The 13,039-nt window shown below is 58.6% G+C and overlaps 1 protein-coding gene across 1 annotated transcript in view; it reads right to left on the bottom strand.

Annotated features, from left to right (window-relative positions):
* The window catches only part of COL4A2 (collagen type IV alpha 2 chain), a 182,075-nt gene that overhangs the window by 20,442 nt on the left and 148,594 nt on the right, over positions 1 to 13,039 (bottom strand). Inside the window, 8 exon segments of the mRNA XM_027776199.1 lie at positions 2,005 to 2,201; positions 2,642 to 2,768; positions 3,097 to 3,204; positions 5,770 to 5,826; positions 8,259 to 8,318; positions 8,678 to 8,879; positions 10,901 to 11,007; positions 11,093 to 11,165. Of these exon segments, the coding sequence (XP_027632000.1) occupies positions 2,005 to 2,201; positions 2,642 to 2,768; positions 3,097 to 3,204; positions 5,770 to 5,826; positions 8,259 to 8,318; positions 8,678 to 8,879; positions 10,901 to 11,007; positions 11,093 to 11,165 (931 nt within the window).

Below are 13,039 nucleotides of genomic sequence, written 5' to 3'. Positions count from 1 at the left end.
CTCGAAACTAACCCCGACACATGGGAGCTGGGCCCGCCTGCAGGGCCAAGGCCACGGCTGCTGTGTGAACACCTGCAAGCACAGCTCTGCCCTGGGAGTCCGCGGGGATCCTGTGTGTGGACAGACTCACGGCCATGGCTGCAGTGTGAACACCTGCACGCACAGCTCTGCCCTGGGTGTCTGCGGGGATCCCGTGTGTGGACGGATTCACTGTGCCTTGCATCTCTAAGGTTGGGCCTTTGCCCTGCGCACTGTGGCAGACATGTAGTGCAGTATACTTCAGTGTCACGCAAAGCGACTCATTCTGAAAATCATACAGAGCAGGTCCTCATTTGCTTCTTCCCTCTGGTCTACCCATCTCTCTGCTCATGGAGAGCTTGCATTTCAACACCGGACAGGCTTCCCAGCCACATTGCACGGCCTGGTGATGGCATGTCCTGCTCACTGTCCTCCGCACACACGGCTGTGCATCAGATGACGCTTTCTAAGGGTCCTTCACCCAAAGTGAAAAGCTGAAACAAGCCAGCACCCTTCTCTCAGAACTCAGACCACCTGAACTCGGTACAGGTGGCGTCACCAGCGACAGTCCGTACTTTGCATTTGCAGATGCGTCTGGGAGGGCAACACATAACACAGAAGACTGACTGGGTGTGGAGAAACGGAGACGTCCCAGCTTCTCCCCGCGCAGGCTCCCCTGGTGCCTTGCTAACACCCTCGCAAGCACACCTCCCGGTTTCGCACACGGGAGGGGTGTCTCACAGAAGGGCAGCGGCCAGGTGTGCACTGGGCTCTGCGCTTCAACGCCGAGCTGAGACTGGGATGATGCCTCAGGACGGATGCAGAGATCCGCAGTGGGGTCAGATGGCTGGTGGAAGTGCAGGTCCGGGAGGAGACGGGATGGAATCACTCTTTGCTGGAGGTTGGCCTCGTGTCTCTCTGACCAGCACAGCAGCCTGTGTTCTGAGCTGTTCCAGGCGTGCAGGGCAGTCACAGGGCAGCCAGAATGCCAAGGGCATGGAACTTCCTGCTTCCGCCCTGCGGTGTGTCAAACCACAACTGCCCAGGGCTGTACCGCCAGCCTGCCGGGAAGCTGCCTTGCTGGGGACAGTTCTGCCACCTGGGACGTCCGTGGGTGAGATGGCCGCTCTCTATCGTAGGGTCCCTGTAAGGTCCTGAAGGTGTAGACCGCGTGGCTCAGGAACAGCCCAGGGAGAACTTGCTGGGAGTGGACTGCGCGCAGCGGAGGGGCTCTGCAGCAAGGCGGGGTTTCGAGGCTGCCAGGGCCAGGTGACTCCGGCGGAGGCCGCCTCTCTGTGAAGGATGGTTCTGTGGTGTGACAAGTTTCCACCGCATGGAGAGCTGGCCTCGCTGGCTCCTGGGGTCCCTGCCCACATGGCCCGTGTCACAGCACAGCGGACGCCTGTCGGACGGTGCGGCGGCTCCCAGGCCAGCGCTCCTGCTCTCACTGCAGCTCACTGCTGGGGCGTCCGTTTCCTTCCACAGAGTCTGGACCGCGTCCGACCGCCGACCGGCTCCCGCAAGTTCTCACTGTGTCAGATGCAGATGGAGGGTCTGGCTCGGGTATCCAGATGGGCTGGGACCTGAGGGGTGGGCAGGCGAGGCCTGGACCTCAGAAATGCAGGAGTTCTCTGAGGGGGACGTGGAGTGAGTGTCAGCTAGGGAGCGGAGGGCAGGCTGCTGGTGCCGTCAGGGGCTGGCTCGGGAGACTGCGTATGCTGCCCTTGGTGCTCAGTACCAGTAAGAGAAGACCTTTCTGCATCACGTATTGCTTTTTCCTGTAAGACCTGTAGGTACCTTCTGCAAAAGCCCACGTCCAGGGTATCGGTAATGAGAAGTTAAAAGCAGTCAGTCTAGAAGGAGTTAACCACCGACTACGTGTGGGAGGTTTCCGAATGGCCGAGGAGACAGCAGAAGCATCCGGGCACCTACACACAGTCCTTTCCTGAACCCAGGGCGCTGCCCGGAGGGCCAACCCTGACTTACCTGGGGGTCCGGGGAATCCTTCACGACCTGGGTCTCCTGGTAAGCCCTTGAGTCCTGGAGCTCCATCAGCCCCTGACAGTCCTGGTAATCCTCTGAGACCTTTGGCACCTGAATACCCAAATACATCACAAGTCACATCGGGTCCCGTGGGGATGGACGGGACACGATCAGGGCCAGCGCCTGGCTTAATGCAGTCTCTGACGGAACGGGGATAACAGGGCTGGGTGACGCCCACCCTAACAGCACCTCTGGTGCATAGAATGATTTTCAGGGTTTAAAAATCCTGTTTAGGGGGCCAGCCAGTGGTGTGGTAGTTAAGGATGCTGGATCCCACATGGTCAGCTACGTGGTTTGAGTCCTGGGCCTGGCAGCTTGACAAACACACAGGCAAGTGCTTGCGTGTGCCGAGATTCTGAGAAGGAGAAGGGATTGCTGTGTGGCCATCCTCCCTGTGGGGTGCTTCCTTGCTCCCTTTCTGTCTCCTTCCAGCGAGCACACGTGCCCTATAGGAACGATACACTTGTCTCCCCTGCTCAGGGACACAAATGACATTCAGGATTTAGATTCTCCAGTGCACTAAGCTGGCTTGAGGCCTGGCCCGCCGCCCCCCCGCCGACCGGCTCCCGCAAGTTCTCACTGTGTCAGATGCAGATGGAGGGTCTGGCTCGGGTATCCAGATGGGCTGGGACCTGAGGGGTGGGCAGGCGAGGCCTGGACCTCAGAAATGCAGGAGTTCTCTGAGGGGGACGTGGAGTGAGTGTCAGCTAGGGAGCGGAGGGCAGGCTGCTGGTGCCGTCAGGGGCTGGCTCGGGAGACTGCGTATGCTGCCCTTGGTGCTCAGTACCAGTAAGAGAAGACCTTTCTGCATCACGTATTGCTTTTTCCTGTAAGACCTGTAGGTACCTTCTGCAAAAGCCCACGTCCAGGGTATCGGTAATGAGAAGTTAAAAGCAGTCAGTCTAGAAGGAGTTAACCACCGACTACGTGTGGGAGGTTTCCGAATGGCCGAGGAGACAGCAGAAGCATCCGGGCACCTACACACAGTCCTTTCCTGAACCCAGGGCGCTGCCCGGAGGGCCAACCCTGACTTACCTGGGGGTCCGGGGAATCCTTCACGACCTGGGTCTCCTGGTAAGCCCTTGAGTCCTGGAGCTCCATCAGCCCCTGACAGTCCTGGTAATCCTCTGAGACCTTTGGCACCTGAATACCCAAATACATCACAAGTCACATCGGGTCCCGTGGGGATGGACGGGACACGATCAGGGCCAGCGCCTGGCTTAATGCAGTCTCTGACGGAACGGGGATAACAGGGCTGGGTGACGCCCACCCTAACAGCACCTCTGGTGCATAGAATGATTTTCAGGGTTTAAAAATCCTGTTTAGGGGGCCAGCCAGTGGTGTGGTAGTTAAGGATGCTGGATCCCACATGGTCAGCTACGTGGTTTGAGTCCTGGGCCTGGCAGCTTGACAAACACACAGGCAAGTGCTTGCGTGTGCCGAGATTCTGAGAAGGAGAAGGGATTGCTGTGTGGCCATCCTCCCTGTGGGGTGCTTCCTTGCTCCCTTTCTGTCTCCTTCCAGCGAGCACACGTGCCCTATAGGAACGATACACTTGTCTCCCCTGCTCAGGGACACAAATGACATTCAGGATTTAGATTCTCCAGTGCACTAAGCTGGCTTGAGGCCAGGCTGGACGGTTTGGTGTGGGTTAGTCCACCTACTCTCAGGATTAAAGGGCTGTGGTCCTCACCGACGTCGCAAAACCAGACACCCCTGCTTTTTCATACATGTTCCCCATTTTTCTCTGGGAAGGGGAGACTTGGGACACAAACCCACCCTTCCCCCTGGAAAGTGGATGTGCAGGGAGAAGGCAGAAGCGAGAGGGAGGAGTCAGGACTGAAGCCAGTCCTGTGGATGGGCAGTCGGGGAGGAAATGGAAACCACTGGCCATGGCCGGGACTGGGAGCGACGGATGGCCCAGGCCCTGCCCGGCCGGCCTCGGGCTCCATGGAGCATGTGGAGTGCGGGGCCTCGGTCCCCTCTGCCCAGCAGGGTGTGGCCTGTGTGAGGTTCCCCCAGAGCCACAGTTGCAGAGTGATAGGGACCCTCGTCCTCACTCTGTCTCCAGCAAAGCCAGGGCCACACTGAGATCCGAAGTGGGATGTTCCAGGGGGACTGAGCCAAGTAGCTCTCTCCTAGAGGTTCCCAGGATGCGGCCCCAGGGCGATGGTCGCTGAGGACATGTGTCAGGTGAAGGGGGACCCAGACTGCGCCCAGACGCCACACGGCTCCTGCTCCCCTGAAGCCCTAGCTGCCAGGCACCCCAGAGAGCGCGGAAGAACTGCGTGTTGAAGGTGACTGCTGGCCCCTCTGGGAGCCGAGTGCCCTGGGAGGGTGCCTGTGACCAACACCCACAGCCAGACAGGGCCACCCATGCAGCCGAGGAGCCCAGACACACGCCGTGAGCAGCGAGCTCTGGTGGGGGCGACTCCGGCGAACCCAGGCCTTAGAGCTGCCCACACTGAGCCCTGGGCACGGGCCAGGTCTGGTGTGATCCCTGCTCCTCCTGTGGGAGTGTGCGGACAGGTGCTGCGTGGACTCCAACGAGCAAACTCAAGCTCCGTCCTTGGTGGGCAGTGGGGGGCTCTAGCGGGGACACCTCGGCCTTTTACTGTTGGACCCTGCGCTCACGGGCACTGGACCAGGCCCTGAAGGTCCGGCCACAATGTGTGGATGTGCTTTTCTAGGTTTGAGTCATCTGAGCACCCGTACCTCCCACTGGCGCAGCCCACCATGGTTTGGGGAGGAACCCAGCCATGGTGTGTCATGAGACGCATCGGGCCCCGGTGAGTCGAGCAGGGACTAGCACACCAGAGCTGTCCTGCCACACCGGGGACATGTCCAAGCCCCACTGCTGACCTGCAGGACAGACCCCGGTGGCCTGGCATTCCCCCGGCCATCACAGGCAGAGGAGAAAACCAACACACAGCGTCCTCCTGCTGGCTCCTGGGGCTCTGTCGCAGAGCTGGCTGTCCTAGGCTGATACCCCGGGTCCCCACGCATCCCAGGGACCAAATTCCCTGCCCACGGGTGCCCGGAGAGCCCTGGCTCTGCTCTGGTCACTCATGTACCCACAGGGCCCTACAGCCTGGCCAGAGAAAGCGGGGTCTGAGGGCAGCTGTGGTCACCAGGCCCCTCTGTGCCCACTGGACATGCGGTGCCAGTGCTGGGAGCAGGTAGCTCCAGACACTAGAATGTTGGGGGAGCCTTGCGTCTGCAGACAGGCGACCCTCGGGGACCGGCTTGCACCTGCAGATAAGAGCCTGGCTCCTCCCGGGTGGGTGGAGACTGCTCGGTTTGCTCTGCTCCCGGCCCCCCAAAGCCCACAGGAAGCATCTCCCACATGTCCTGGAGCAGAAGGCACAGTGGGACGTGCACACAGAAGAGCGCGATCTCGGCAACTGAGCAGTGTCCAAGCACTGCACCAGACCGCGGCCGCCTGACCTCCTCCGGGGCCTAAGGGGGCTCCTGTCCCTGTCTGTGGTGACCACCGAGGGCCTGGGCTGAGGCAGAGAGCTGTAGCAGGAATTTGCCCTTCCAGCCTGGGGTCCGACCAGGTCTCAATGACCACACGGGCTTCGTGACGAGGCAGAGGGGGGGATGAGTGTGCCCAGAGTGCCGAGGTGGGGACCACGGCAGTGTTGAGGCAGGGAGGGGTGAGGAGCAGAGGCAGGGTCAACAGAGGGAAACGGAGGAGCATGTTACCTGTGGGACCCTGGGGTCCTGGCCGGCCTGGAGATCCCTTGGGCCCCCCGACACAACCTGGGGAGAGAGGGGCAAAGATGACCTGAAGTGGTGGCTGCCCAAGTCTCGAGGGGCACACTCCGGCCTTGCACGTTGGCTCCCACTGTGTGACCGGGCAGCCTAGGGATTTGATTCATCTCTGTCCCGACGTAATAGAAGTTTGATTTCCTAGTGTGAGAAGATCAGGTATTAGTATAAAATGCAAATTAAGTAAGTCCAGTCGAATAAAACTGGCCCTGGGCAGCGACGTGGTCCCTCCCCTCCTGGAGGACACCCACCAGGGAACCCCTCCACCCTGGCTGGTTGGTCTGGGCTGTCCCCAGCTGGTCCGCACGGCAGCCTTTCTCTGATACGGGGACGTCTACAGAGGCTGAGGACAGCTTGCGAGCCTGAAAGGACTTTCAGCTCCTCCTTAGTGACTCAGTATTTCTGAATGACTGCAGCAATGCGATGCTTTGAGCAGTGTGGAGTTAAACAGGGCTGCCAGCATGCTGCGGCGTGGCTGAGCGCTGGCCCTTCTGCAGGGTAGCTGTGGTCTGGCCCTTTGGGGGAGGCTCCCTGGCCTGCACGGGGTCTGCGTGAGAGGGCGCTGGAGGTCTCCCTGGCCTGTATGCCTGGGAATTGTGGGGCCAGGCTCCCACTGGCCTGACGTGGAGGCCGAGTGTGGACAGTGGTGGCCACAGTGAGTGGAGCCCGGCCAAGAGCACCTGGGCTGTCCAAAGGGTAAGGGGAGCCTGCGAGAGGGCTCGTCAAGTTCCTGTCTCTACAGGAGCCTGCCGGGGCCATGGGCCACACAGACCCAGTCGCTCTAGACAGTGGCTTTATACCTGGACATGCCAGGAGGCAGTGGGCCACCTCTCCACTGGGCACAGCGGTGTGACCACACGCTGTCAGTGCCCCCAGATGTCTTGGCTTCCTAATCTCCTCCCCTTGTCCACTCATTACCTGCTGCCCTTGCGTCCTGGTGTAGCTCTGAATCGCTACGTGTCCAGGACCTCGTGTGGCCGGTGCCCCAGTCATGACCCTCTTTTGTCCAAGTCTACGCACCCTCGTTGCAACCAAACGTGAGTGTAACTCTGCAGCCTGCACGCCCTCCTGGCCCAGCTCGGGAGCAGTGTCTGCTCCAGCAGGACGCTCCTCAGCCACTTCGACGGTGGGTGGCCACGGGCGTGATGCTACCTCTGTCTCCTTGAGTCCTCCCTGCAGATGCCCCCATGGCCTCACCGGGATGGCTGCCGGCCTCAGCCAAGCCTCCTGCCCACCTCCCACTAAGTCCCAGTGACACGCCCGCCTGTGACTCCTGGCCTACCCCTGTGCATGGCCCAGCCCAGGCTGCTCTGTCTGAGTCGGGAGGCTGCCCTGTGTCTGGGGCCCGTCCACAGTAATTCTGTGCTTGGAGTGCTGAGTGTGCCAGCCCCTTCTCCTTCCTGACCTAATGCTGGACCACTGCTCATGCCCACGTGGCCCTCTTCCCCGCTGACCCAGCAACAGCCTGGCTCCCAGGCTGTGGCACAAATCCGCTCTCTGTGGCCGTGCCGGCTCCTTTCTCTCTAACCAGAACGTGGGCATCCCAGGCCTCTGGCTTCCTTTTCTCTGCTCCCTACATCAGGGTTGCAACTGGCCAGCCCAGGGTCTGAGAAAGGAAGGATGCAGGAAGGATCCTCGTGAATGGACCGCTTTCTGGCGTCTCTGAGGCTGTGGAGCGTCCTAGAGCTCACTGAGGCCTCTGAGCAGGGCAGAGGCTGACGCTGCTCCTAACCGACCTTCACCTAGATCAGATGCTGGCCTGGACTTTCAGCTGCCACTCTGCAACTGCCACCATCCAGATGTCCTACCAACCCCTGCGCTTCCGCACCAAAATCGTTCTCTTCCTTCTATCTTCGAAATCCTGACCTGGGTGGGCGTTCCACACGCACCCGGGGCTCCCCTCCCCGTTCTCCCCTTGGGTTCCTACATCTGCTCTGGGGACTGCGCCTGCCCTGTGCCTGTCGCCTTCCTGCATCTCCACTCTGTCCTGCCTCTCAGCCCTGCCTGGGAGCGTCTGCAGGTTTCCTTGTGTGGTCACCTGTGCTCTTGCTCACATTCTTCTATTTCCAGGCAAAATCTCGCCCTCCTAACGGACCCGACGAGCTCCACCCTATGCGCTGAGCGAACAGCTCACACTGCCTTGCAGCACTCGGAGGTGGCGGTGTCCCCGTACCAGCGTCTGCCCGCTAGCCACTCTGACTAGCCTTATAAATGATGCAGGTTTGGTTCACGTTTGTGGGTGCGATCTGATGACAGTGTTCTGTGACGTTTGCCTTTTCTGAGTCCAGCTGGAGCCGGTGGGGGCCAGCGCACATTGTCACTCCTGCTCAGGGCACACCGTGGGCACTGCAGGTGGCCGACGCGTCATATACTCTACCAGCTGGCAGTGTGTGGGTGCCGGGCCCTGCTCCTCAGTACCGTACCTGGCTGCACGGGCCGTTGTCCATCCCCTCCGAAGGGCCTCTTCACGCCGGAATCACAGTCTGCGGAGAGACACGGTGAAGGCATGAGGCAATTTGGAAACTGGGAGTTAAGGATATATGTACGGCATGTACACGTCAGGGTGTGTGTGAGGGCATGTGTGAGGGTGTGAGCCAGCTGCCAGGAGGCCAAGTGTGGGCACAGAGTTGGAACTCTGTGTGCGGCCTCCGTAGCACCAACCCTACAGGGAGAGGGCCCAAATTTTAGCTGCCAGGGGAGCCATGGCCGGGTGAGTGTTCATGTCAAGGGGTGAAGCCACGCAGCACCCACGTCTGAGCACCGCAAGATCACATGTGGGTCTAGGGGAGTGGGGGCGTGGAAGCCCTGATGGCCTGAGAAGAAAAAGGGAGGGTCTCCGTACCGATTTGTCCTGGGGTGCCCGGGGGGCCAGGAGGCCCGGGGAAGCCTGGTGGTCCGGGTAATCCGGCGTCTCCAGGGGTACCACGCAGGCCTTTCGGGCCCGGTAAGCCCAGGCCTGGAGGGCCCATTTCTCCTGGGAGGCCCTTGGTTCCAGGAGCTCCGGAGTGCCCTGTGTCCCCGGGGGGGCCTTGGATGCCATCGCCCTGTGTGAAGATTTGGTTTCTCTTACAATACAGACCCCCCCACCCCTGTGACCACTACTTCCCAACCGCCTCTCTGCATCTTCCTGGGGTTCTGTGCCATGGACACAGGACAGGAAGATGATGGAGTCGCACAGGAACCTACAGCTAGGGCTGACCCAGGCACAGGAGCCGACGGCCCTCAGATCTTATCCAACCATGAGGAGCGGAATGAGCGACGATTCTAGAAGACACTAGCTACGGATCTGATGCTTGTCCCCTTCCCAGATACTGGTTTTCCTGTGTCCAACTGGACCTCCATCCACGGAGAGTTACACCTCTGCGTGAGGAGCAGGAAGGCATTGGTTCAGGCAGACAGGACAGGAATGCACGACTTTTGCCGACTTAGTCTTGTGACTGCCTACTATGTGCAAGGATGATATTTTGCTGAAGGAAAGGAAACTAATTTCTACAAGAAAAATCAAGCAGGCAGCTCGCTGGACACAGGTGAGATCACAGGGTTGGAGGAAGAGAAGCCGGTGTGCTCGCGATGCCTGTCCCAGGGGTGAGTGCTCCAGGGACAGGGCAGGGGTGGGAGCTGGGGACAGGGCAGTGGGGTAGGAGCCAGAGACGGGAAGGGATGACGGCCACATAGTCCCACCCATAGGACCATGGTGCGGGGCTGCACCCTTGCGCCTGCATATCTGAGTGAGGGGTAAGTAGCCGACGGCCGTGGGGTGGCAGAGGGGCCACAGTGTGCGGAGAAGGAACCGTCCCACTGCTGTGACTTCCCCTCTGTGTCCTTCCTTTGTGGGATGCTGATTAAATGACACCCCCCGATTTCGCTTCCTCAATTTGGGAGGTTAATGACATAGACTTTGCAGTCCACAGTCCCCTGCAGAGGTCAGTGGGCCCCTCAAACCCTAATTGTAGGCAGTGACAGGAACTGGACCCCTTTGTCGTCCTCCAGGTGAGATTTACTAAGATTACTAATTGGAGAATCATCCAGGCTGTCTGGCCCAAGAAACCCAGACTTGAAACACGCTAGTGAGTAAGGGACCAGGCTGTGCTGACCAAGAGGCCGGGGTGTGGAACCGGGAAATGAGCCCGCAAGGAGAATTCAGAGGGGAAGTCCTGAAGGAAAGGTGTGGGGACTGAACTGTCCCCCAAGCTGGTGCTGAAGTGCCAATGCTGTCCCAGCACAGGGTACTGGACCTGGAAGTAGGGTCTCTGGGGATGACCGACGTGAGACGAGGTCTCAATGTGGTCTTCGTTCCAACAGGACTGACCCCGCCCCCATCAGAAGGGGGAATGGACGGGGAGACAGACACGCAGAGCGAGGAGGGCGAGAAGCGCAGGGAGGCGCCACCGTGAGCCCCAGAGGGTCGCGGAGCTCAGGGAGGCTGCAGCAGGCTCTCCCACAGCCTGGCTGGACATAGCCCGCCACGCCCGACTGCAGACTCGGCCTCTAGGGCTGCAGGAAGAGGTTCTTGCTGGGAAGCCCCAGCCCAGGGGTGCGTTCACAGCAGGCCCGGGACCCTGATAAAGAGCTGAAGGAGGCAGTCTGGAAGCCCTGGGGAGGACATCCGCATGGAGGAAGAGGAAGAATTGAGAAGAGGCCAGTGGCATCCTGGGAAGGGAGTCCTGGGTTCCAGGCGGGAAGGCATCGCGGCGAGCGTCGGGATGGGAGGGTGGGCAGTGGGTGGACTGGGCAGTTCCACCTTCACCCAACCTTCCCGAGGAAAAGGGACTGGGTCTCTGCAGGTTATCAGAATCCTCTGGGAAAACCGATCCCGCCACCCATTCTAAAAGATTCCAACGGGGGAGGGGGGGCTCATTCTACATGATTTACTGGTTGACTTTCAAGTGTTCAAACATCACTGGCCTGGATTCTGCCTTTCTCCATAACCCCAAAGTCTGTCTGTTAGAATTGAATGGCCCGTGTGCACAGGTTGGCGTGGTGCTGGCACCAATGCCAGCTGCTCCTCAGGGGTGCAGAGCACGGACAGTCAGGACATGGACGTCTACAGATTGTGGCTACTCACAGGTGGGCCCGGAAGGCCAGGGAATCCATCCAGCCCATCCTGTCCTGAGAGGCCGTCGTCACCTTTCATCCCAGGCACTCCTGGGACACCTCGCTGTCCCCTTTCACCTGGGAAAAAATTTGTGTGACTCCATGGATGCCATGCACCCACAGAGAGGCCGGGTGGCCCAGACCCTGGCCGTGGAGCACTGACCTTTGGTGGTGATGGTTCTCGAATCTCCCTTTATTCCTTTGGGGCCAGGAAGTCCGATGAGGCCAGGGGCCCCCTGTGGAAACAAACACAATGGATTTTTCCTTTCAGACTGTTCAGGACATCCAAGAAGGTAATGAGTTTCCAGCCTGTACAGCTGAGAACAGTCCCCTGCCACCGAGCCCAGCACTGCCCTGAAGGAGTTTCCATGGTGCTTGGCATGCCCTGCACTGGCTGCCCACGAGCGCCATGACCACAGCAGCTCCAAGCATTAGAATTGTGGATAGAATTAAACATTTTCTTCTATTTTAATTAACTAGGAAGTAATGGGAGTAGCCCGGGGTGGTGAGACACTGAAAACCTGGAGCCCTGCTACTTTGAGTGTGAGCTGTGGCCTGGCACCGTGGGCATCGCCTGGGAACTGGTTGCAGATGCAGATGTTCAGGCTCCACCCTGCAGCACGTCTCAACCCGGTCCCCAGAGTGCTCAGGCTCAGTACTTTGGACAAGCCTGATCTAATACCACGCGGGCTGCTTGCTCCCAACTGCAGTCAGGAAGATCTGAGCAGGTAGGAGACTCCCATATGAAGGACCCAGATTGTAGTTTGTTTCCCAAACTGAGGTGTTGGTGTGGGCCAAAGATATTGGCGAGAAGCTGACTGCAGGGACTCTCACATTCAGGAGGTAACATCTAGCTTGGTTCTTGTGGAGCAGGACGAGCAGGTCAGGGGGCTGGGTGGGTTGACGTGCTCACTTGGCAACTCTTGGTGGATGCTTTGCAAGAATATGGGAACTCCTCGCATTGCTTAATTAAATGGATGTTATGAGCTCTTTCTTCTGGAAAATTTCATTGATACTTGATTTATTGATTTAGTTCTTTCCAGAAAAGAGCGACTTTTTAGTATCTATGAAATGGTGTTTCCCCACAGACGGTAAGTACGTGTGGGTTGGGTGTGTGAGTGAGCGGATGAACCTTGTCGACTGGCTCCTACACTTTGAGCACTCTGCCACTCTATCAGCAGAAACAGCAAAACAAAACAGAAGGCCCTCATCATCTCAGGCCCTCCTCTGCAGTGGTGCTGCCAGACACATGAACGTGTGATTACACGCCAGACAGCAGACACAACCAGGAGGAGGTCTGAACGAGAGTTCCGTGGGCAGATGAATAACCCAACTGGGAAAGCGAGGGCAGGGGGAGATCTCAGGTACTTCAGGGGCACAAGGTGGGATCTACTGGCTTTCAGATCATCGATGTCTTCCACACAAGCAGCGCTCCTCCCAGCCTTGCCAGGAGAGTGTTCATGGTCCTCACTCTGTGCACTTGCTCTGGCGCTGAAGGGACGTGTCCTGGTTAGATGGCCGTGCTTCTGCGAGTGCTGTTCTTCAAGTAAGATAACGCGTAGTGCTGCTAGCTTTTGTTAGATCTTCTCATTCATTTTCTGAGAAACCCAGGGCATGGTGACCCATCTCCGGCAGTGCTGTGCGGCTCTAGCTGTCTGGCCCCACACGGTGCCCAATGGCCTGAGCAGCTCTTCCCCTTCTATGACCAAATATATGAAACAAGGGACTCTTTTCTTTATAAATCTGCAGTTTTCTTTTTAAATAATAGCAATGAATAACAATATAGAAAATATAAGTTCCTTACCTACATTTGAAATTTGCTTTGAAATTTCCGGGGGGGGGGGGGGGAGGCCAGCAAGTGGCCTAGTGGTTAAGGCGCTAGGCTCTCATATAGTCAACTGTGGTTCAAAGTCCCTGACCTGACAGCTTGAAAAAAATCACACTGGGTGCATATACGTGCATGCCCCCAATCCCAGAAGAGAATGGAGGAGAGGGGATTGCAGTGTAGCCATTCCCCTGGGGTAGTGATTGCTCACTTGCCTTTTCACTCTCCCTCTGTCTCTCTCCAGTGAACCCACATGTTCTATGGCCAAAAAACTCCAAAACCAAA

The sequence above is a fragment of the Tupaia chinensis genome, unplaced genomic scaffold, assembly GCF_000334495.1.
Source record: "Tupaia chinensis unplaced genomic scaffold, TupChi_1.0 Scaffold000644_1, whole genome shotgun sequence".
In the NCBI taxonomy this organism is placed as follows: Eukaryota; Metazoa; Chordata; class Mammalia; order Scandentia; family Tupaiidae; genus Tupaia; species Tupaia belangeri.
Note: the sequence above shows the minus strand (reverse complement) of the source record. Positions and strands in the feature narration are given on the sequence as shown.